This window comes from Typopeltis vanoorti, chromosome 3 (assembly GCF_054136105.1).
Source record: "Typopeltis vanoorti isolate ZY-2024b chromosome 3, IOZ_Tvanoo_1.0, whole genome shotgun sequence".
Lineage (NCBI taxonomy): Eukaryota > Metazoa > Arthropoda > Arachnida > Uropygi > Thelyphonidae > Typopeltis > Typopeltis vanoorti.
In genome coordinates this window covers 42,685,760-42,709,886 of record NC_143551.1, presented here as the reverse complement: position 1 = coordinate 42,709,886, position 24,127 = coordinate 42,685,760, and the positions used below count along the sequence as shown (strand labels likewise).

The window sequence follows — 24,127 nt, the reverse complement described above, 5'->3', positions numbered from 1 at the left end:
TGAAAGAGGGAAAGGGTTGTCAATGCACAATATATAACCTCTTGCAGTCAAGTCATCCCCACCTTCCTGCAATATAGCCTGTTTCCACAAACAGGGATCTGGAGAAGCTGGCAATCATTTCTGCTGCAAAAGTATGCCTACCCTAGTTGACAAAGATACATGCTGACTAGACCTACTAGACTACAACACTACTACCATCAATGACATCTGCCACCCATCATCACTTACAACAGTTTTTTTTTTTTCCCGCCTATAAATTGTGTGTGTTCTGAAGGACGATTTTTCTGTAAGTGGGATGAAAAATCCGAATTTCTGGGGGAAAAAAAAAACACTACTACCTCCATATGAGATCAGCTAACTCACCTTCAATTGAAAAAACTAATACATGGATTCCCTTCATAATGATGAGAAGCGAACCCAGGTCTTTTTCAATTGAAGGGTGCAATTTTCTATTGTTCTTCCAATTGCACTACGGAAACAATATTACAGACTTGAAGTGGCTGCAATTATATTTAGTCACTAGAGTAGGGATTCTGGTTTCTGTCCCCCTTTTCTTCCCACATGCAATGCAAGCGATGCTTTCAATGCCATGCCAATTATACTGTAGAGAGCGGACCCTCCCCAATCGGAAGGCACAGGAGGAAAATGATTCTGAAAGATCGCTGCTGGTTAGTGCACAGGACGAGCCAGTTAGTAACAAATCTGCATGTTTCACAGAACAAGGAGCCATTCCTGGAGCATGGTTAACAAGTTTGAGGACTAGATTTTTTGTTTGGAGAGTGGTGAATGAGTGGAATGAGTTACCAGAGTATTCAGATTTCATGGAGCCCATACAAAAAAAATAATAATAATAGTAAGATAGTTTGTTATCATTCATAAACTCGACAAATTCATTCTCTTTATTTCCATACAATATCTTTTCCTTCCAATTCACATACCTAGAATTAAAATCTCCCATTAAGATCAGATCACCTCCCGTTTACATACGTAACCAGTTTTCCTAAACATTTCCCAGTCAGTGGTCTTGATATTCACTGGCCTATAATAACATACTATTAGAATATGGGTGATTTTAATTATAGCAATATAGACTAGAATGATAAGATAGCAACTGGAAGTAAAGAAAATGAGTTTCTTGAGTTTTTGAGGGATAACCACCTCAGACAGTATGTAACAGAGGCCACATGAGGATTACGGGTCTTGGATTTGGTCATATCATCAGAGGATATAATTATAAATGAGGTGTCAAACCATCCACCAATTGGTGAGAGTGACCATGAGGTAATTACCTGGGTGTTTGCCAGCAGTGCAAGGACCACTGTGAGAAAAGGGTATATGTGGAACTACAAGGGTGGGGGGGGGGGTGATTATGAAGAGCTCAGGAAACAGCTTGCGGGTGTAGCATGGAATGAGGAGTTAGCTGGAAAAGAGATCAATGCAGCTTGGGGAATTTTCAAAAACTATCTAGCAGATGCAATGTCTAAATGTATTCCAAGGGTGAGAAGGTTAAATAAGGTAGGTGTGAGATGGATGAATAAAGAGATCAAGCATGTGATACAGAGAAAAAGGGCATTGTGGAGGCAGCATAAGAGAAGTGAAAATAAGCAATTTCGTGAGGTCTACAAAGACAAGGCAAGGAGGGTGACTTAGTTGGTGAGAGTAGCAAAATAGAGGTATGAACAGCAGTTAGCTAATGAAGCCAAAAACAATCCTAGGAAGTTCTTTCGATATGTAGCCAGCAAAAGAAAGAATGATTATGGAAGGATGACATTGATTGGAGAAAATGGTATAAAGACAGCTGTTGCAGAATGTGTGGTGGAGATACTTAATGAGCAGTTCATAAAGATCTTTCAATCTTGTGAATGTTACTTCATGGAGTGATTGAGAGTAATTGATGATGGGGAGGAGAGACTGACTGTAAGTGAGCAAGAGGTGTATGGGGAGTTGAGTAAACTAGATGTTAATAAGTTTGTGGGACTAGATAATATATCACCACGTAGTCTGAAGGAATGTGCCAGGGAGTTGACACCTCCCTTGACATATTTTTTTAATGCGGGTCTTGCACTCGGTCAAGTCCTAAAGAGGTGCCACTTTATAAAGGAGGTGATCGAACTCAAGCATCAAACTATAGGCCTATCTGTGTGTCAGGTGTTGTGGTTAAGTTGTCGGAGAAGCTTGTGAGAACTAGGATCCAGAGTTGGGTTGACAACAATAGTATTATCTTTGATCGACAGCATGGATTTGCTAAAGGGAGGTCATGTTTAAGTAATCTATTTACTTATTACAATAAAGTGACTGCTTCCTTGGATAGAGGGGAAGGATACACAGTAATATACTTGGATTTTGCAAAAGCTTTTGATAGAGTACCTCATGATAAGTTGACAGCCAAACTAGAGCAGATGGGGTTGGATATTAGATTAGTGCATTGGATTGGAGACTGGCTATCTGATAGGTATCTAAGTTGTGTATGGGGGGGGGGTGATATCCAGGAAAAGGAAAGTCACTAGTAGAGTGCCTCAGGAGTCTGTTTTAGGGCCATTACTATTTAACTTGTACATTAATGATACTGGTGAAGATTTGGATGGAGATATTCAGTTTTTTGCAGATGATGCAAAGTTGGGACGAACCATAAAGAGTAGTGAAGATGTTGTGACCTTGAAAGAAGACTTGAATAAATTGAGTGATTGGGCATGGATATGAAGGATCCGAGTTCAATGTTGCAAAATGTAAGGTTTTAAAATTTGGAAAACAAAGATGGGATTCAGAATTTATGCTTGGTGAGAATATATTATTGGAGGTAAAGGAAATAAGAGATCTTGGGGTGATAGTGGATAAGGATCTAAAATTTAGGGGACACATCGCCAAAATTGTGAAGACAACACAAAGGCTTCTGGGAATGACGCAGAGGACACTGACGTCAAGAAGTAGTGAGATTCTTGTTCCATTGTATAATTCTTTGATTAGGCCACACATGGACTATTGTGCTCAGATTTGGTCACCAGGTTTTCAGAAGGATGAAGAGATGTTGGAAAGGGTCCAAAGGCGACTGACTAAGGTAGTTTCTGACCTCTAGAATGTTGAGTATGAGGAAAGGTTGAGAAGATGTAATTTGCAGAGTCTGCTGAAGAGGAGGAAGAGGGGAGATATGATAGAGACCTACAAGTTGGTAAGGGGTTGTTTAAAATCAATGGTGGAGAAGTTCTACAGAGAATAGTAGGAGATCAGGGAGAACCAGAGGTCATTCCTGGAAACTGTATAAAGAGGGTGTGAGTAGGGGAGTAAGAGGCAGATTTTTTTCATGCAGAGTTGTGAATGATTGGAATGCCTTGCCTGAGAGTGTGGTGTCTGCAAGGAATTTGAGTGTGTTTAGGGCTTGTTATGATGAGATGTGCGTGTGTGATAAAAGGACCTCCCAGATGAGTCTTTGACTCCATGAGGTCTTGGGGTAATAATAATAATAATAATAATAATAATAATATACTAATCTGTTAATTTTTATCTCACACCAAACAGCTTGAAAACGCTTAATTTAGAGGACACAGTTCCTCTGTTATCATTAACAGCAATTCCATTTCCCCTTCTTTTTGAGTACCTATTCTTCCAGAAATATGCTATGCTATATCTCTCCATTTCTGTTCCAACAGTATATTATCCTCAGAGAACCAGGTTTCACTTATATCATTTATCAATGGGCATGCTGACTCAGTCAGTTCTACATACACAGCTTCCTTATTTCTGATACTCTTTACATTACCATACGCACCAAACAATTCCACTCTCCCTCTCTGATTACTAGTGACACCAAGTTCATCTTGACTCTGTACACTCTCAAGCAAGCAATAGTTGCACCAGTTTCTGACCGTAAACCCATTCAAATGCAACATCGACCCAAATTCCCTTCAGATTAACACCATTCGAAACCTGAACACTTTGCCTCGATAACCAAGCCACCTTGCTATTTATTATCAATTCATTGAGAAGGAGAGTTTAGTTAATTCAAGGTAATCACAGTTCAGAAACATTGCCATATTACTTCATGACACTATTTTGTTCTGTCCTTCTTTTTTTCTGTACATAAATGACCCTATTCACATTTCTGCTGATGACAATCCATTCCTATTACTCATTTCACAAACCTCACAAGCTTCAAGAACTTTTACTAGTACTTGAAATACACTTCATATATATGCTGTTTGATGAGTTGAAAATTTTATTGTCACATTCAGTTCTACTAAAAGAATCTTGCTTTTTCTTCTTGCAAAATAGCACATTAATTCACATTCCCTTACCCTTGGAAATAAACGAATCACTAGACAAGATCAGATCATCCCTCTTTTCAGATTGACATCTACTTACGTCACTTCTTTTCTAAAAAAAACACATTACATCAGTTCCCTAGCCTCTAAAATATTAGGCATTTTTTTTGGCTCAAAAGGATAATTTTCATCCAACCAACTACTAATTTTGTGCAAATCTCAAATGTTTCCAACCTTTGAATATTGTTCTCATGAATAGTAGAGTGCACCAAAGTCCATCTAAAAACTCCAGATGCTCTCAAGAAAAAAAAGCCATCTGATATTCGGAGCGATACATAGAGCAAAGCTGCAGCTAGAGCGTATGCACAAATGTCTACCGAGTGTGTCAGCCAATAATAAAAAGTATGATAGGAAAAATAAGAGTATGATTGTGAACGTAAACAAAATGAAGGCGCGAGTGCTGTATGGAGATTCATTAGTACGAGGTGTGTTAGTAGAGGATTTGACAAAATCGTACCAACCTGGTGCGACCATCAAGGATGTAAGTGAGTCTATTAGAGAGCAAAAGGAAAGGGTGAAAGAAATTATAGTTGTGGCAGGTATGAATGATTGGAAAGGAGATAATGGAAATGATAGAGGACCTGAATGAATTGTTTGAGATAGCAAAAGAAAAGAATAAGAGAGTTAGGATGATTAGTTTTATGCTGCGGTATGACAGTGAAGTGTTTAGAAGGAGGACCATAACTGCAAATGACTTTATACGTAGGTTATGCATGACGAGTGGTGTGGAATTTATGGACGTGTGGAGAGAGTTTCATGGGCGAAAGGATCTATATAAGATGGATGGTTTGCATTTGAACGGATTCGGTGTAAGGAGACTTGAAAAAGTATTGTTGAACGAAGTGAATGTACAGAATCAGGGAAACTAGATTTATTAAAGGGGGGGGGGGAGTAGATATGCAGACCTTAGGGAGGCAGTTGAGTGTATGAATGAGTATAATATGCCCGAGCGAATAAGGACAAAAAATCAGAATGGGATAGTTAGTATAAGGCATCAAGGTAGGGATGGGGCTAACGGGGGTCTGCAATTCATGTACACTAATGCCAGGAGTATGAGGAACAAGAAGGAAGAATTTTTGGCCTTGGTTGGCACTTCCAGACCACAGGTTATTGGCATTAGTGAAACATGGCTGACTGTAGATGACACAGCCAGTGGGATTGAATGTGATGGGTATAGTGTGTTCAGGAATAACAGGGAGAATAAAATGGGGGGAGGCGTATTGTTGATGATAGCTGATGAGCTGCAGCCAAGAAGAATAGAAGTTGAATTGCAGGATAGAGAAAAGAGCACATCTGAGGCCATTTGGTGTGAGATTGTGGCTAGCAGAACAAAATATACAATTGGGTGCTGCTATAAACCAGGTGATGGAAAAGATGGTGGAGATAAGCAAATAGAAGAAATGAGTGAAAGAAGGGTAATTATTATGGGAGATTTCAACTATGGTAGCATTGATTGGAGTGACGAGAGAACACACAGGAGGAAGGAATTGGATTTTATGCGGCTATGAAGGGATAACTATATGCGACAACATGTAATGGAAAATAATAGGGGTCAGATCAGAGAGTGCTTGAGCTAGTAATTGCATCTGAGGATTTGGCTGTAATGATTATGACCACATTGCCACCAATTGGTAAGAGTGATCATAGGGTCTTGACTTGGGAGGTCGCTAAAGGTATTATGTGGAATTTAGGGGGTTGGTAAGTATGACAAGCTTAGGAGTTTGATTGGTTCAGTGCCATGGCATGTACAACAGCAAGGGCTAGAAGTTGATAGTGCATGGGAGGTGGTTAAGAAATGTTTGAATGAAGCAATGGCTGACTGTATACCTAGAGTCTGAATAATAAATCAAGTAGGGGTTAAATGGATGAATAACACCATTAAGCTTGAGCTGCAAAAAAAGAAACAACTATGGATGGAATTTAAGGAGAAAGGCGACCAGCAGGCACATGAACGGTATAAAGCGCAGGCCAGAAGGGTAACGAGCATGGTAAGAAAAGCAAAAAAGGATTACGAAAGAACATTGGCCATGCAGGGTAAAGAGAATCCTAAACAGTTTTTTCGATATGTTGCAAGTAAAAGAAAACACGTATATGGTAGAATGATTTTAAAGAATGCCGATGGTGGGGAGGTAACCGAATCAGTTGATATAGTTCAGTTACTGAGCGAGCACTTTGCAAGAATATATCACCCAGGTGGTGACATTGCAGAAATGAATGAACCAATAGATTATACGGGAATTGTGATGAATGAAGTGGAGGTGAGTAGTCTATTGCAAAACCTCAATGTCAATATATCTGTGGGATTGGATGGTATACCAGCTCGTGTCATACGTGAAGCGGCTAAAGAATTGTCAGTACCCTTGACCATTTTGTTTAACTTGAGTCTCGAGTCTGGGTTATTCCCGAGGGGGGTGGAAAGAGGCGAAAATAGTTCCACTGCATAAAGGAGGTTCCAAGACTGTAAATCACCGACCAATTAGCATATCAGGAATTGTTGTCAATCTTGGAGAAATTAGTCAAGAACAGAATACAGGATTGGATAGATAAAAATGGGATATTATATGGGGGACAGCATGGTTTTGTGAAGCATAGATCATGCCTCAGTAACTTGCTCACGTTTTATAACACGGTGACGGCTGAACTGGATACGGGTAATGGGTTTACAGTGATTCTACTGGACCTTGCCAAAGCCTTTGACAGGATACCACGTGGAACTCTAATCAGTAAACTGGAGCAGATGGGGATGGATATAGGGTTGGTAAGATGGATAGGAGGGTGGTTGATGGAGAGATATCAGAAAGTGGTTTATTCAAGAGTATAGTCCAAAAGAAGGCTTGTAACTAGTGGTGTGCCACAGGGTTCTGTTCTTGGACCACTGCTTTTCAATTTGTTCATCAATGATATAGGAAAGGATCTGAGAGGAAGTGTTCACTTGTTTGCTGATGATGCAAAGTTGGGTAGACCAATTGTGAGTGCACATGATATCAAAATTTTGCAGGATGATTTGGATAGTTTAGAGGACTGAGCTAGGGTAAATGGATGTCAATTTAATATGGCAAAGTGTAAGGTTATGCATTTGGGGAGAAAAGATTAGCAGCAGTATATCACATTGGTCGAACCGTACTCCAGGAGATTGATGATGCCAGGGATTTGGGAGTGTTAGTGGATAGGGAGTTGAAGTTTAGGGGGAACATTGCAAAAGTGGTTAAATCAGCTCATCAAATCACTTGGATGCTGAAGAATACTTTGACGAGCAGAGACAAGCAAGTTATTGTTCCTCTGTATCGAGCCTTGATAAGACCCCATCTCGACTACTGTGCCCAGATTTGTTCACCTAGGTTTCTTCTTGATGGGGAGGAGGTTGAGAGGATCCAGAGGCGAGTGACCAAGTTGATAGCAGGTCTATGGAATGAACCTTATGAGAACAGGTTGAAGATTTGTGGGTTGCAGAAATTGGTCAATAGGCGGAAACAGGGTGATATGATTGAGACATTCAAATTACTGAAGGGTTTCTATAAGATTAATCCAGAAGATATTTTTGAGAATAGGACTGGTGGTGGGAAGACTAGGGGCCATACATGGAAGCTGGGCAAGAATGTGGCTAGCAGGGGTGTTAGAGCTAGGTTTTTTACTTGGAGAGTGGTGAATGAGTGGGGTGAGCTATGAGAGTCTGTTGTGGGTGCTATGACTGTGAATGAATTCAAGGCGAGGTATGATAGATACTGTATGAATGTCAAATAGTTGTTCTTAACATGATGCTAGGACCTCCCTTGATGAGTTTGTCAACTCGTTGGAGTTGCCTGGAATAATAATCATAATAATAATTATGTTTGTAATAAGTTTCACAGGTGCCATTCCACTGAACAGGCATCCGTTATTCTGCTACTTTCCATTAAAGCTGTTAAAACACAATGGTAACTCTCAAGTTCCTTTTGCAAATTCAACTTCAAATGTATGAAATCTTCTTCTCCTCTTCCTTCTTCATTCTATGGAAGGGCTTTCCCACAAAGTATTTCCTCACCAACTACAATGCCTAGTTCAAAAAAGAAAACATAAAATAATACATGAGTTATCTTAATTCTTGCTGACATATAGCAGCATTGTTATAGGTTCTGCAAACTCCCACGTGTGAGATTTGTATTAAAAAAACTCACACAGCAGTACGAGTTTTTCTTAACTAGTTCTTTCAAGTATACTGTGAATGTCCACTTGATAATTCAAACCATAACCTTATCTGGATGGACTTTTCCACAGAAAGACCACCCAGTTTCATGTTCTTTGGCACTACAATGGAGGCAAAGGATGAACTCTTTGATTCAAACTTCTGCTTTCAATGGGCTGATTATTCTTTCCACTTTCTTGATTCAAAAATGTGTCAAATAACTTAAATCATTATTGTTATTATTATTCAAGACCTCAATAGAGTCACAAGACTAGTTGAAGCACCACCTTAGACAACACAAAGTTGATCATACAATTTCATTAAACTCATAAACAATGTGCACTCTGGCCATCCTCATGGGCAATGTGTTCCATGGTCGAAACACCCTCCATACAAAAAACTCACTTCATCTACTACCTTGCTACTTCCTTCTACAATTCCAGGGATTGTTCCTGGTTCTTTATCCTTCTACTTGTTATACCATATGAAAAATCTTTCTGCTATCAATCCTGTAAATACTTCTCAACCTTTAAACATTTCAATCATATCACTCTTGGACTTATATCCGAGTAGGTCCTCATACAGTACCGTCGACAGGGTGTAGCATAAAGGCAGCCTGCCTCACAGAGCGGCTTAATAAGGGCGCTCGTCCAGCCGTATTGTGGTAAGCGGCGTCGCAATGCTTACAATTTCTGTTAGTGTAGCAAGTGTGGAAAGAAGTTTTTTCAAGCTTAAACTGATTAAAAATTATTTGCAAACAGCAATGACCCACAAAAAATTGGTTGATATAGCAACCATATCGATAGAGGCAGATATAGTTTATAATTTACATTTAGAAGCGCTTATAAACAGTTTTATTGCACAATATCCCCCTAGAGCAATTTAATTAATATTATTATGTAATTGTTTTGCATTAATGTTTCTCTTGTAATTAAAACAAAATAGCAATTGGAGATTTTTTTATATTTTTGTCTTATAATCCATCAGGAGGGATATTTCATTCTTTGCCTCAGGGCGGGACCTTATCTGGCAACAGCCCTGTCATCATACTTAGTATTGCTACAATTGCAAAGGTGGCAAAGGTAACTCTTAAAACATATTTGTGATTTGTTTCCTAAATTTCAAATTACTATTGATTATCATTCAAAAGTCTCTTGCTTCCCCCACTTCCTCTACTATAGTTCTACAAATAAAGTACACTACTTCCCATTGATAGATCTATCTCAAATTTCAAGATCCTTATATTTAGTTGCATTACAGTGATGACTATCATTTCTTTGCTCACCTGTCTAGTTTGCTCAAATCCTCCTGAAGAACTACAATATCAGCACCATCACTAGTAATCCATACAAACTTCAGATCATCTGCAAATAGCTGAATTATTACTATTATTAATGCCAGACCTCCATGGAGTAAAAAAAAGATGCATCATGGTAGGTACACACTATTACACACAAAGCCCATCCAACTGTATTCACCAATATATCATTCAAAGCATTCCATTCCCCAACCACTCTCCATGCAAAGAACATGCTACTTATGACTCCTGCTCACACTCTCCTTATACAGCTCCCAGGGATGTCCCCCCCCTTATTCTGCTTTCCCATTCTAAGGAAAATTTCTATAACATTAACCAAGTAACAACCATTTACCAGCTTAAATGTCTCAATGATATTCCCTCTCTTCCTCCTATTCACAAGGTTTTGTAAACTGCAATCTGTCTGCATATCCCACATTCCAGAGATTGGTTACCACTTAAGTAAGTCTTCTCTGGATCCTTTTCAATATATTCTCATTGCCATGAAAATCATGGAACTGAATCTGTGCATAGCTATGTGAGATCTAATGAAGATCTTATATAATAGAACCAGAACCTCTCTATTCCTCTATACATGTGTTATTTATACTACCCGAAGATGTTTCAGTGACTGAAACGAAATATTAGAAGCATTAAAATTAGTTTTTAATCCTGCCCTAGTGTATGTCAATACTCCGTTACACTTCCAACATGATGTCCTTGTGGATTATAGAGGTATACCAAGAACATTGGATTTTCAGCATGTTTTGAATGCATATCTTGCAGAAAGAAGCAAGACAACTAATGCTTTTTCAAGATAACCTTCATATCATCCATGGCAATTCTATTGTAGGAAGTTGTTTATTCTTCACATTTGGCGGATTCATCTGGCTTCTAGTTTTGTGAAGATTTACTTTTATCAGTCTTTCCTCAAAATGAAAAACCTTTTAAGAAATTATAGGCAGTCAGAGTCCATCTCTTTTCCCTTCAGGATAAATGCCCAAGACATTATCAAATTCTACTCTATCTAAGACACTGGTTATTTTCTAAACTACATTAGTTAAAAATCCTTTTCGGTAAATAGACAAAGTCAATGCAAGGTATCAGGTAAATAATGGAATTAAGATATAGCAATGAACTTATAAATATGGAAAACAAAACTAGAAAATGTTAATGAAAAACAACAGAAAAATTAAGAATTGATTTCCACCATATCACTTAAATGATATAGTCGTAATCAATATGACCATACCACTTTATCACTTAACCACGCTACCGGCCAAGACGTCTATAGATGTCAAAGTTATCGTGGATGCGAAGTGCATATTAAAATTTACGATACCATTGATATTACATTGAAATATATGATGGATACAAAGCATATGAGGATGCGTATTTGATCCATAACGGACGGTGAGGTGGTTAAATTCTAGAAGTTATAATGATATCAGGAGTATAATATATGATAGTGTTAAAATTATAATCAAAGTGCTATTGCAACCAATATTATGCACAAATATTGTATAATTGTAATGCATTGTAATATAAGTTGAAAATAAATAATTTTCAATAAATTAAATATTATACACAACATTATCTATGGAAAGAGAATTGTTTTTTTGCCAAATTATTATTATACATAATTCTGCTCTTACCTAGAATACAAACCAGATTATAGCAAGTGCTATTTTTTAAAGGCGACTCCCCAATCATGAATGGTTTTAAACCTATAGTATATTAGTACCATAGGTGTACTAATGATTTTTTTTATTATTATTTTTCTTTAACTTTTCTTTATTTTTTATGTAATCCATAAATCCTCCAGAGACTAAACATGGAATTCTTTCAAGCCACTTCAGGCCTCTAATAAGTGCAGCTGTAGTGTTATAGTGGGCAATGAAATTGATTTCCACCTAAAGACAAATCAAAAACATCCATACTGAGGGATTTCAGCCAGTGGCTTGTTGATAGAAAAGCAAGTATATTAACCACTCATTCAATGAGGCTGATGATTTATTTGAAAATAAGGTTGGGGAAAGAGAGGTGTAGAGTAGGTGCACTCTATCGATTAGTCTTTGGACTCCTTGAAGGTGTCACAAAATAATAATAATATATCCTTCGTGAGTGGGATTCACATAAAAGATATGTTTTACCATATTATTATTATTATTATTGGCAAAAAAATAAAATAATAGAGTTTATTTTATTTATTATTATTATTTTTTTTTTGACAAGCAGCAGTAGAAATTTTATTTTTAACAATAAATGCTAAGATATAAGCTTAAGTTTCATCCCTGTTTGCTGCTAAGTATAATGTTACTAGATATTTTATATACATATATGGTAGACATAATGATACTTTTAAAAAACAGTTCAACACGTGCAAAGGAAATTAGAATTTATTTACAAATCCTATATATTTCACTCACTGTAACATGAGCATCACTCAGGGAGAGAGTAAAATAACTGGTTACAACAATCAAAATATCAACGAGTCAAAAAATATGAATCATACTTTCACATGTCTCAGTTGCAACTGAGCAAGCAGGAGACAACACTGTTAAAGTTCCAAAAAACCAGGTCAGGTATAGTTGTATAATTTAAACAAAAATAATAATAATAAAAACACAACTATACCTAACTTGGTTCCTTGGAATTTTAATAGTGTTTCTCCTGCTCATCAGCTGTAACTGAGAAACATAAAACTATACCTCATGTTGTTTGACTCATTTTTGTATTGATATTTTGAATGTTATAACCAGTTCTTTTGCTTTCTCTCTGAATTATGCTTGTGTTCCAATGAGCAAAATATATAAGAGTTGTAAATAAATTATAATTTCCCTAATGTATGTTGAACTATTTCTTAAAAGTCTCAGTATGATTATTCTTCAACACAGACTGTAACCATTATCATTTGATTATTACCACATTTTTTTCAATGATTAGTAATATTAAATCAACCATTATTAATTTCACGAAATAATTTCCAAAAGTTTTCAAGCTTTTGAAATTTCAAAAATCCATTGCATCCGTATTTTCAAATAAATCATCAGCCTCATTGAATGAGTGGTTAATATACTTGCTTTTCAATCAACAGGCCACTGGCTGAAATCCCTCAGTACGGATGTTTTTAATTTGTCTTTAGGTGGAAATCAATTTACTCGCCCACTATGACACTACATCTGGAATTATTATTATTATTACCCCAAGACTCAAAGTTAAAGAATCATCTGGGAGGTCCGTTTATCACACACACACACAGCTCATGATACCGTGCCTTGAATACATTCAAACTCCTTGCAGACACCACACTCTCAGGCAAGGCATTACAATCATTTACAACTCTGCACGAAAAAAACCTGCCTCTCACTCCCCTACTCACACCCTCTTTATACAGTTTCCAGGGATGACCTCTGGTTCTCCCCTGATCTCCCACTATTCGCTGTAGAACTTCTCCACCATTGATCCTATAGCAACCCCTTACCAACTTGTAGGTCTCTATCATATCTCCCCTCTTCCTTCTCTCCACTAGTCTCTGCAAATTACATCTTTTCAATCTTACCTCATACTCGACATTCCAGATGCCAGAAACTACCTTAGTCAGTCGCCTTTGGACCCTTTGCAACATCTCTTCATCCTTCTGAAAACCCAATGACCAAATCTGAGCGCAATAGTCCATGTGTGGCCTAATCAAAGCCTTATACAACAGAACAAGAATCGCCATACTTCTACATGTCAGTGTCCTCCGCATCATTCCCAGAAGCCTTTGTGTTGTCTTCACAATTTTGGTGATGTGTACCCTAAATTTTAGATCCTTATCCACTATCACCCCCAGATCTCTTATTTCCTCTACCTCCAACAATATATTCTCACCAAGCATAAATTCTGCATCCCATCTTTGTTTTCCAAATTTTAAAACCTTACATTTTGCAACATTGAACTCAGATTCCCTATATCCGTGCCCAATCACTCAATTTATTCAAGTCTTCTTGCAAGGCCACAACATTCACTACTCTTTATGGTTCGTCCCAACTTTGCATCATCTGCAAAAAACTGAATATCTCCATCCAAATCTTTGCCAATATCATTAATGTACAAGTTAAATAGTAATGGCCCTAAAACAGACTCCTGACACACTCCACTTGTGACTTTCCTTTTCCTGGATATCACTCCCCCCATACACAATTTGTTGATACCTATAAGATAGCCAGTCTCCAATCCAATGCCCTAATCTAATATCCAACCACATCTGCTCTAATTTGACTATCAATTTATCATGAGGTACTCTATCAAAAGCCTTTGTGAAATATAAGTATATTACTGTGTATACTTCTTCACTGTCCAAGGAAGCAGTCACTTTATTGTAATAAGGAAACCGATTACTAAAACATGACCTCCTTTTAGCAAATCCATGCTGTCCATCAAAGATAATACCTATTGTTGTCAACCCAACTCTGGATCCTAGTTCTCACAAGCTTCTCCAACAACTTAATCAAAACACCTTACACACAGATAAGCCTATAGTTTGATGCTTGAGTTCGATCACCTCCTTTATGAAGTGGCACAATCCTGCCCTCCTTCCACACCTTAGGAACTTGACCGAGTGCAAGACTCGTATTAAAAAAATATGTCAAGGCAGGTGTCAACTCCCTGGCACATTCCTTCAGAATACATGGTGATATATTAACAAGTCCCACAGCTTTATTAATATCTAGTTTACCCAATTCCCCATACACCTCTTGCTCACTTACAGGCAGTCTCTCCTTCCCCATCATCTACTGCTCTCAATCTTTCCATGAAGTCACATTCACAAGACTGAAAAGACCTTTATGAATTGCTCATTACATATCTCCACCACACATTCTGCAACAGCTGTGTTTATACCATTTTCTCCTATCAATGTCATCCTTCCATAATCATTATTTCTTTTGCTGGCTACATATCGAAAGAACGCCTTACGATTCTTTTTTGGCTTCATTAGCTAACTGCTGTTCATACCTCTCTTCAGCTATCCTCACCAACCAAGTCACCCTCCTTGCCTGATTTTTGTAGACCTCATGGAATTGGTTAATTCCACTTCTTATATGCTGTCTCCACAATGCTCTCTTTCTCTGTATCGCATGCTTAATCTCTTTTTTCATCCATGTCACACCTACCTTATTTGACCTTCTCACCCTTGGAATACATTTAGACATTGCATCTACTAGATAGTTTTTGAAAATCCCCCAAGCAGCATTGATCTCTTTTCCAGCTAACTCCTCATTCCATGCTACACCTGCAAGCTGTCTCCTGAGCTCTTCATAATTATCCCCCCCCCCCTTGTAGTTCCACATATACCCTTTTCTCACAGAGGTCCTCACACTGTTAGCAACCACCTCATGGTCACTCTCACCAATTGGTGGATGATTTGACACCTCATTTATAATTACATCCTCTGATGAGATGACCAAATCCAAGACCCTCAATCCTCGTGTGCCCTCTGTTACATACTGTCTGAGGTAGTTATCGTGTGCCCTCTGTTACATACTCTCTGAGGTAGTTATCCCTCAAAAACTCAAGAAACTCATTTTCTTTACTTTCATATCACCCTTTTCTTATTTATCATCTTATCTTATTATCACCCTTTCTTATCTGGTTTATATTTCTGGTCTATAACAACATCAAACCAAGTATTTCATTCCATGCACCATACAGCCTCAAAACCACTGGCACTATTTCCCTCTTGTATCTCTACTTTATATGGACATAACTCTCTATCATCAATAGCATTCTCCCTCCCTTTTTACCCCTTCTATCTCACGAAACACATCATACCCTTCCATCTCTATTCCTGTCAGGATGTCGTCCTCTTCCAACAATGTCTCACTTATTCCGACAATCTTTGGGTGAACAGACACAATTAATGCAACCATTTCATCTGCCTTGTTTTTTATACTTCTAGCATTTGTATACATACACAACAGCTAATTTCTGGATCTATAGCTAGTTCCACTGATACCACTCACTGGATGCGATCTCTCTCTCCATGCACAACTGGGGCCATTTCCCTTTCTGCTTATTCATTTTAAAACCTTTTTCAATTCTGTTTCCTCTTGGCCCCAGGTCATCCCATTTCTTTCCGGTCTACACATGCTCTCACCTCCTCTCGGAGCATCCACCTTTCTCACATTGCGTACCCCTGTCCACCCTGAGTCTCCCCATTTCCCTGCTCCTCTTGCACACCCATTCTCTCATTTTCTATACTCATACCACTCACATCCTCATTCATAACCACCTCTTCAATCTCTCCTGTCTTACTCTCTTGCTCTTTCACATCACTTCCCGCTTGATCTGATTCATTTTCTCTCACTCTACTCACTTCTCTACCTTCCAACAGCAGTCTCTCCAAGCGACTCACACCACAACCACTCAAATGCAGTCCAATCACTCCCATACAGTTCACTTCTTTCTTCAAACTCGTTCCACACATTAACAAAATGTACTCCCCTGTCCTTACACATTTCAGCCAGCATATCATTCATAATGCTTGCTCTCTGCCTCATCTCACCACAGTCATACCTAGGCAACACGCTGACTACTCTTCCTGTCACACTATTCTCTTTTATCCTTCCAAGCAGCCTCCTGACATCCATTCTGATTTGCTCTTTGTCCTCTGTCCAATCATTTGTGTCAATTAAAGCCAACAACTCCTTTGCTCGCTCCCTCCTCATATCCAATGCCTCAATCACTCTACTCATTTTACCCTGGAAAACATACCTTGTGCATCTTATCATCCAGCACACCTTTAATAATGGAGTCGCCATATAACGTCACTCGCTCATCTTTCGTTAACTCTTTCGTGCCATCATGATTAGTTTCAATAGTTTTTCCAGAATTTTCATAATTTCATTCTGCATCCATTTTATCTCTTTCCTCATCCAATCCAATTCAACTTCTGAATCTCGCATCCTATTCTCTCTATCATTCATTCTTTCTAATTTTCTAATTCTAGATACCCTCTTCTCACTTTCATTCATTCTTCTGTGCTTCGTACGTTCGGTCCAACATGCGCCCGACTTTTGCTATCATTCATTCTTTCAATTTTTTCCACTTTCGATTCCTGCATCACGCCATTTCCAGTTTCATTCGTTCTCTCTATTTCGTTTCCTTCCTCCACTCTTGCCTCACTTTTGTCCTTATTAACATCCATTACTGTTGTTACATCATTCATTTTCTTTTATAATGTTTTTTAACATTCTTTTGCCTCTCTTTCATGCCATCCTTCTCTTTTGTGCACTCATTTTCCCTGTGACATTCTCGCTACTAACACTTTCTATCATCAATTTCATATTTGCATTCATCAATTCCTCGTTCAGGTCACACTTTGCACACAACCTCCTTCCACTGCCCTAAACATCCACAAATCATTTATGCAATCGAAAGAATAGAAATAACACATCTCACACTTAACGAAACGACTGAAGTCTACGTTAAAGTCATGGAATGACAAAGCTACCACCATGTTTAATCTGCCGGTTACTACTCTAAAGTCTAATAATAATATCAACGAATTCATAATTAAGTTTAAGCTAAACAAAATCCCCCACACTAATAATAATGGTAGCATATAACTTTTACAGCAGCTCTTACCCAAACAAACACTCATATATACTTAATTATTCCAAGAATAATTGGAGGGCTAAAGTGGCTTGAAAGAATTCCATGTTTAGTCTCTAGAGCATTTATGGATTACATAAAAAATAAATAAAAGTTAAAGAAAAATATTAAAAAGAAATCATTAGTACACCTATGGTACTAATATACTATAGGTTTAAAACCATTAATGATTTGGAGTCCCTTTTAAAAAATAGAACTTGCTATAATCTGGTTTGTATTCTAGGTAAGAGCAGAATTATGTATAATAATAATTTGGCAAAAAACAATTCTCTTTCCATAGATAATGTTGTGTATAATACCTAATTTATTGAAAATTATTTATTTTCAACTTATATTACAATACATTAATTATACAATATTTATTCATAATATTGGTTGCAATAGCACTTTGATTATAATTTTATATTAAATATAAATTTTGATTACAATTTTATATTAAATATAAATTTTGATTATAATTTTAACAATATCATATATTATACTCCTGATATTATTGTAACTTCTAGAATTTAAGTGATAAAGTGGTATGGTCATATTGATTACCACTATATCATTTAAGTGATATGGTGGTAAACAATTCTTAATTTTTCTGTTGTTTTTCATTAACATTTTCTAGTTTTGTTTTCCATATTTATAAGTTGATTGATTTATCTTAATTCCATTCTTTGCCTGATACCTTGCATCGACTTTGTCTATTTACTGAAAAGGATTTTTAACTAATGTAGTTTAAAAAATAACTAGTATCTTAGATAAAGTAGAATTTGATAATGTCTTGGACATTTTTTCTGAAGGGGAAAGAGATGGACTCTGGCTGTCCCTAATTTACTCAAAAGGTGTTTCATTTAGAGGAAAGACTGATTAAAGTAAATCCTCACAAAACTAGAAGCCAAATTAATCTACCAAATGTAAAGAATGAACAACTTCCTACAATAGAATTGCCATGGATGATCTTGAAAAAACATTGGCTGTCTTGCTTCTTTCTGCAAGAGATGCATTCAAAACATGCTGAAAACCCAATGTTCTTGGTATACCTCTATAATCCACAAGGACATCGTGTTGGAAGTGTAACGGAGTATTGACATACACTAGGGCAGGATTAAAAACTAATTTTAATGCTTCTAATATTTCGTTTCGGTCACTGAAACATCTTTGGGTAGTACAAATCATGTGTATAGAGGAATAGAGAGGTTTTGGTTCTATTATATAAGATCTTCATTAGATCTCACATAGTTATGCACAGATTCAGTTCCATGATTTTCATGGCAATGAGAATATATTGAAATTTTCCTTAGAATGGGAAAGCAGAATAAGGGGGGGACATCCCTGGGAGCTGTATAAGGAGAGTGTGAGCAGGAGGCATAAATAGCATGTTCTTTGCATGGAGAGTGGTTGGGGAATGGAATGCTTTTCCTGATATATTGGTGAATACAGTTGGATGGGCTTTGTGTGTAATAGTGTGTACCTACCATGATGCATCTTTTTTTTACTCCATGGAGGTCTGGCGTTAATAAATGTAATAATTCAGCTATTTGCAGATGATCTGAAGTTTGTATGGATTACTAGTGATGGTGCTGATATTGTAGTTCTTCAGGAGGATTTGAGCAAACTAGACAGGTGAGCAAAGAAATGATAGTCATCACTGTAATGCAACTAAATATAAGGTCTTGAAGTTTGAGATCTATCAATAGGAAGTAGTGTACTTTATTTGTAGAACTATAGTAGAGGAAGTGGGGGAAGCAAGAGACTATTGAATGATGATCAATAGTAATTTGAAATTTAGGAAACAAATCACAAATATGTTTTAAGAGTTACCTTTGCCACCTTTGCAATTGTAGCAATACTAAGTATGATGACAGGGCTGTTGCCAGATAAGGTCCCGCCCTGAGGCAAAGAATGAAATATCCCTCCTGATGGATTATAAGACAAAAATATAAAAAAATCTCCAGTTCCCATTTTGTTTTAATTACAAGAGAAACATTAATGCAAAACAATTGCATAATAATATTAATTAAATGTTTGCTCTAGGGGGATATTGTGCAATAAAACTGTTTATAAGGTCTTCTAAATTTAAATTATAAACTATATCTTCCTCTATCGATATGGTTGCTACATCAGCCAATTTTTTGTGGGTCATTGCTGTTTGCAAATAATTTTTAATCAGTTTAAGCTTGAAAAAACTTCTTTCCACACTTGTTACGCTAGCAGAAATTGTTAGCATTGCGACGCCGCTTACCACAATACGGCTGGACGAGCGCCCTTATTAAGCCGCTCTGTGAGGCAGGCTGCCTTTATGCTACACCCTGTCAACGGTACTGTATGAGGACCTACTCGGATATAAATCCAAGAGTGATATGATTGAAATGTTTAAAGGTTGAGAAGTATTTACAGGATTGATAGCAGAAAGATTTTTCATATGGTATAACAAGTAGAAGGAAAAAGAACCAGGAACAATCCCTGGAATTGTAGAAGGAAGTAGCAAGGTAGTAGATGAAGTGAGTTTTTTGTATGGAGGGTGTTTCGACCATGGAACACATTGCCCATGAGGATGGCCAGAGTGCATATTGTTTATGAGTTTAATGAAATTGTATGATCAACTTTGTGTTGTCTAAGGTGGTGCTTCAACTAGTCTTGTGACTCTATTGAGGTCTTGAATAATAATAACAATAATGATTTAAGTTATTTGACACATTTTTGAATCAAGAAAGTGGAAAGAATAATCAGCCCATTGAAAGCAGAAGTTTGAATCAAAGAGTTCATGCTTTGCCTCCATTGTAGTGCCAAAGAACATGAAACTGGGTGGTCTTTCTGTAGAAAAGTCCATCCAGATAAGGTTATGGTTTGAATTATCAAGTGGACATTCACAGTATGCTTGAAAGATTTTTCTTAACTAGTTAAGAAAAACTCGTACTGCTGTGTGAGGTTTTTTTTTAATACAAATCTCACACGTGAGAGTTTGCAGAACCTATAACAATGCTGCTATATGTCAGCAAGAATTAAGAGAAGTTGTGTATTATTTTCTGTTTTCTGTTATGAACTAGACATTGAAGTTGGTGAGGAAATACTTTGTGGGAAAGCCCTTCCATGGAATGAAGAAGGAAGAGGAGAAGAAGTTTTCGTATATTTGAAGTTAATTTTGAAGATGTCTCAGTGACTGAGATAAAATATGGTAAGTATTAAAATCTATTTTAATCCTTTCCGAGTGCTGTATACATTCCATTAAGCCTCCAACGGGAAATCAAACTGAGGCCTTTTCCAATTGAAGGGTGCAATGTACCATCATTCTTCCAATTGTGCTACGGAGGTGCAAGACCTACTGTATCTTTACTATTTAAGTATATAACCTTTACTAACCTATAGTCAATTCACTAATATGGAGGAGCAATATCTACTGTATCTTTAATATTTAGGTATATAACCTTTACTAACCTATAGTCAATTCACTATAATGAATGGGCTGTAAGTATAATGAGATACTCTAGATACCAAACTTGAACACTTGCAAGTCACTTCAGAAACAATTCAGAATACTAGTCTTGCAACAGGAAACATAAATCAAGTACTACGTCTACCTGTTTTTTTTTTCAGAATCATACTGTATGTTTTAAAACTGAACAATAGCTTACTGATTTGACAGTAGAGAGGCTATTCATTTGTCCAACCAGACCAACAAGGTAATAGAGTCATTAACTCTTAGCCTAAACAACAAAAGTAAATAAGAAAATAAAAGTTTTTCTTCATTTATATATGAGATAAGTGTATCACTGCTGATAAAATGATCACATATAGTACATTACCTGTTACACTTAATGGGAAAAAAACACAATCTGAATTCTTTCTAAATGCAGAATTAAGCACTTTGGAATCCATAAGTCAGAAATAAGAATCCCATATAAAAAATTCTACTTGTGTAACAATTAATTATATATACAATACAGGCAACTTACTTTCCTTTCAAAATGCCAATACAGAGCAGAAGGGAGAAGAGAAGTTTATCTTTTTCAAAAAGTGAACGACACACATTACGGTAGATACTAGCTGTGAAGTGTTCATTTAAAATGTCAATGCGTTTTGTCAAAATATCACTTTTCTCACTGCTGTCTATAGCCTATATCAAAGGTACAAAAAAAAGTATCAATTTTGGCACTTAAAATGAATTTAAAAAGACCAATTATAAAAATATTAAACCAATAAAAAGTATGAACTATTAAATGAATTATTGGCAAAATAAGAATAAAGATGTATTAATATTGAGTTTTCTGATTTCATAATACTACTAATTAGTTAATATTAAATTAAAATAAATCGATTCAGGTAATGGAGTAGTCCCTTTATCACAACTACACTAAAAATAATTAAATGAGATTTATTGAATTAAAGAATTCTTATATTTATAAGGAACATATCAGATACCTGAAAAATGTAAAAAACAAATAATGAAAAACAAAAAAGAAATGATGTAAAATATGAGCTTAACAGAAGTGAAAATAAAGAAAAAGAGGAACAAAAAAATATCATATACACAGAAAGCCAGCAAAATGACCGGTGCTGGTTGTTTTGTTTAAAACATCATCAGATGTAGATAGCAGTTAACAAGCTCATAGTTAGTTTTCTGCTATCTACATTTGATGACATTTTAAACAGCCAATACCATCATAAAATAAATTAAATATGCCAAGAAATTATATTCTTGGTTTAATCCTTTATTCAAGTGTAAGCAAATAAAAATTTGCACGTCAAGTAACATCTTGACTGGGTTACTTGTACATAGTGGCTAATGAATTCATATTAATTGCCTTAGTATTCCATAATACAATGCAATGCACATATCCTTACAGATGTGTATAATGCTAAGCATCACTCTCACCAAATGGGGACAAGGCTGACATCTCAGGTACACTTGGATCCTCTGATGCTAGGACCAAATCCAAACTGTTGATCATCATGCTCCCTTTACAACATGTTGCCTAAAACATCTGTCACTTAATTATTCCAGAAATTTCATTATTATTATAGTATTTTGTGTCCTCTGTTCACTTTATACTGTTATGGTGAAAATTTCCCATAAAGATTACTCATTTTGTTGCCAAGCTTATTTGCCTAAACCTTTTTTATGCTCTTCATCCTCTGAGTTTTCTTGTCCACAGCAAACATATTGCTAAATAATCGATTCTTTCTACCTCATACCATATGCTCTCAAAATCATCAGTAGGATTTCTTTCCAGATTTTCCATAATATATAATTAGTAACACTTTGCCATTCTGTTTACTTTCCCTATTCTGCTAAAATGCACTATATAGTGCACTATATGCACTATATAGGTGGTGACATTGCAGAAACGAATAAACCAGTAGATTATACGGGAATTGTGGTGAATGAAGTGGAGGTGAGTAGTCTATTGCATAACCTCAATGTCAATACATCTGTGGGATTGGATGGTATACCAGCTCGTATAGTACGAGAAGCAGCTAAAGAATTGTCAGTACCCTTGACCATTTTGTTTAATTTGAGTCTCGGGTCTGGGTTAGTCCTGAGCGGGTGGAAGGAGGGGAAAATAGTTCCACTGCATAAAGGTGGTTCCAAGACTGCAGTTGTAAATTACTGACCGATTAGCATATCAGGAATCATTGTCAAGGTCTTAGAAAAATTAGTCAAGAAAAGAATACAGGATTGGGTAGATGAAAATGGGATATTGTATGGGGACAACATGGTTTTGTGAAGCGTAGATCATGCCTCAGTAACTTGCTCACGTTTCATAACACAGTGACGGCTGAACTGGATAGGGGTAATGGGTTTACAGTGATACTACTGGACTTTGCGAAGGCCTTTGATAGGATACCACATGGAACCCTAATCAGTAAACTGGAGCAGATGGGGATGGATATAGGTTTGGTGAGATGGATAGGAGGGTGGTTGAAGGAGAGATACCAGAGAGTGGTTTATTCAGGAGTGGAGTCAAAAAGACATCTTGTGGCTAGTGGAGTGCCACAGGGCTCTGTTCTTGGACCACTGCTTTTCAATTTGTTCATCAATGATATTGGAAAGGATTTGAGAGGAAGTTTTCACTTGTTTGCTGATGATGCAAAGTTGGGTAGAGCAATTGTGAGTGCACAGGATGTCAAAATTTTACAGGATGATTTGGATAGTTTGGAGGACTGGGCTAGGAAAAATGGATGTCAATTCAATGTGGCAAAGTGTAAGGTTATGCACTTTGGGGTGAAAAGAATAGCAGCAGTATATCGCATTGGTGGAACCGTACTCCAGGAGATTGATGAGGCCAGGGATTTGGGAGTGCTGGTGGATAGGGAGTTGAAGTTTAGGGGGCACATTGCAAAAGTGACTAAAACAGCTCACCAAATCACTTGGCTTATGAAAAATACTTTAACATGCAGAGACAAACAAGTTGTTGTTTCTCTGTATCGAGCCTTGATAAGACCCCATCTGGACTTCTGTGCCCAGTTATGGGCACCAGGGTTTCTTTGTGATGGGGAGGAAGTGGAGAGGGTCCAGAGACGAGTGACCAAGATGATAGCAGGTCTGTGGAATGAACCTTATGAGAATAGGTTGAAGATTTGTGGGTTGCAGAAATTGGACGATAGGCAACGGAGGGTGATATGATTGAGACATTCAAATTACTGAAGGGTTTTTATAAGATTGATCCAGAAGATATTTTTGAAAATATGACTGGTGGTGGGAGG

General features: G+C 37.0%; 1 protein-coding gene across 1 annotated transcript in view; it reads right to left on the bottom strand.

The window, feature by feature from the left end:
- Positions 1–24,127, bottom strand: part of LOC150108079 (dynein axonemal heavy chain 3-like) — a 1,881,116-nt gene that overhangs the window by 436,369 nt on the left and 1,420,620 nt on the right. The window contains exon 58 of the mRNA XM_090415945.1: positions 21,376–21,536. Coding sequence (XP_090272071.1) covers positions 21,376–21,536 — 161 coding nt within the window. The remainder of the gene's footprint in view (positions 1–21,375; positions 21,537–24,127) is intronic.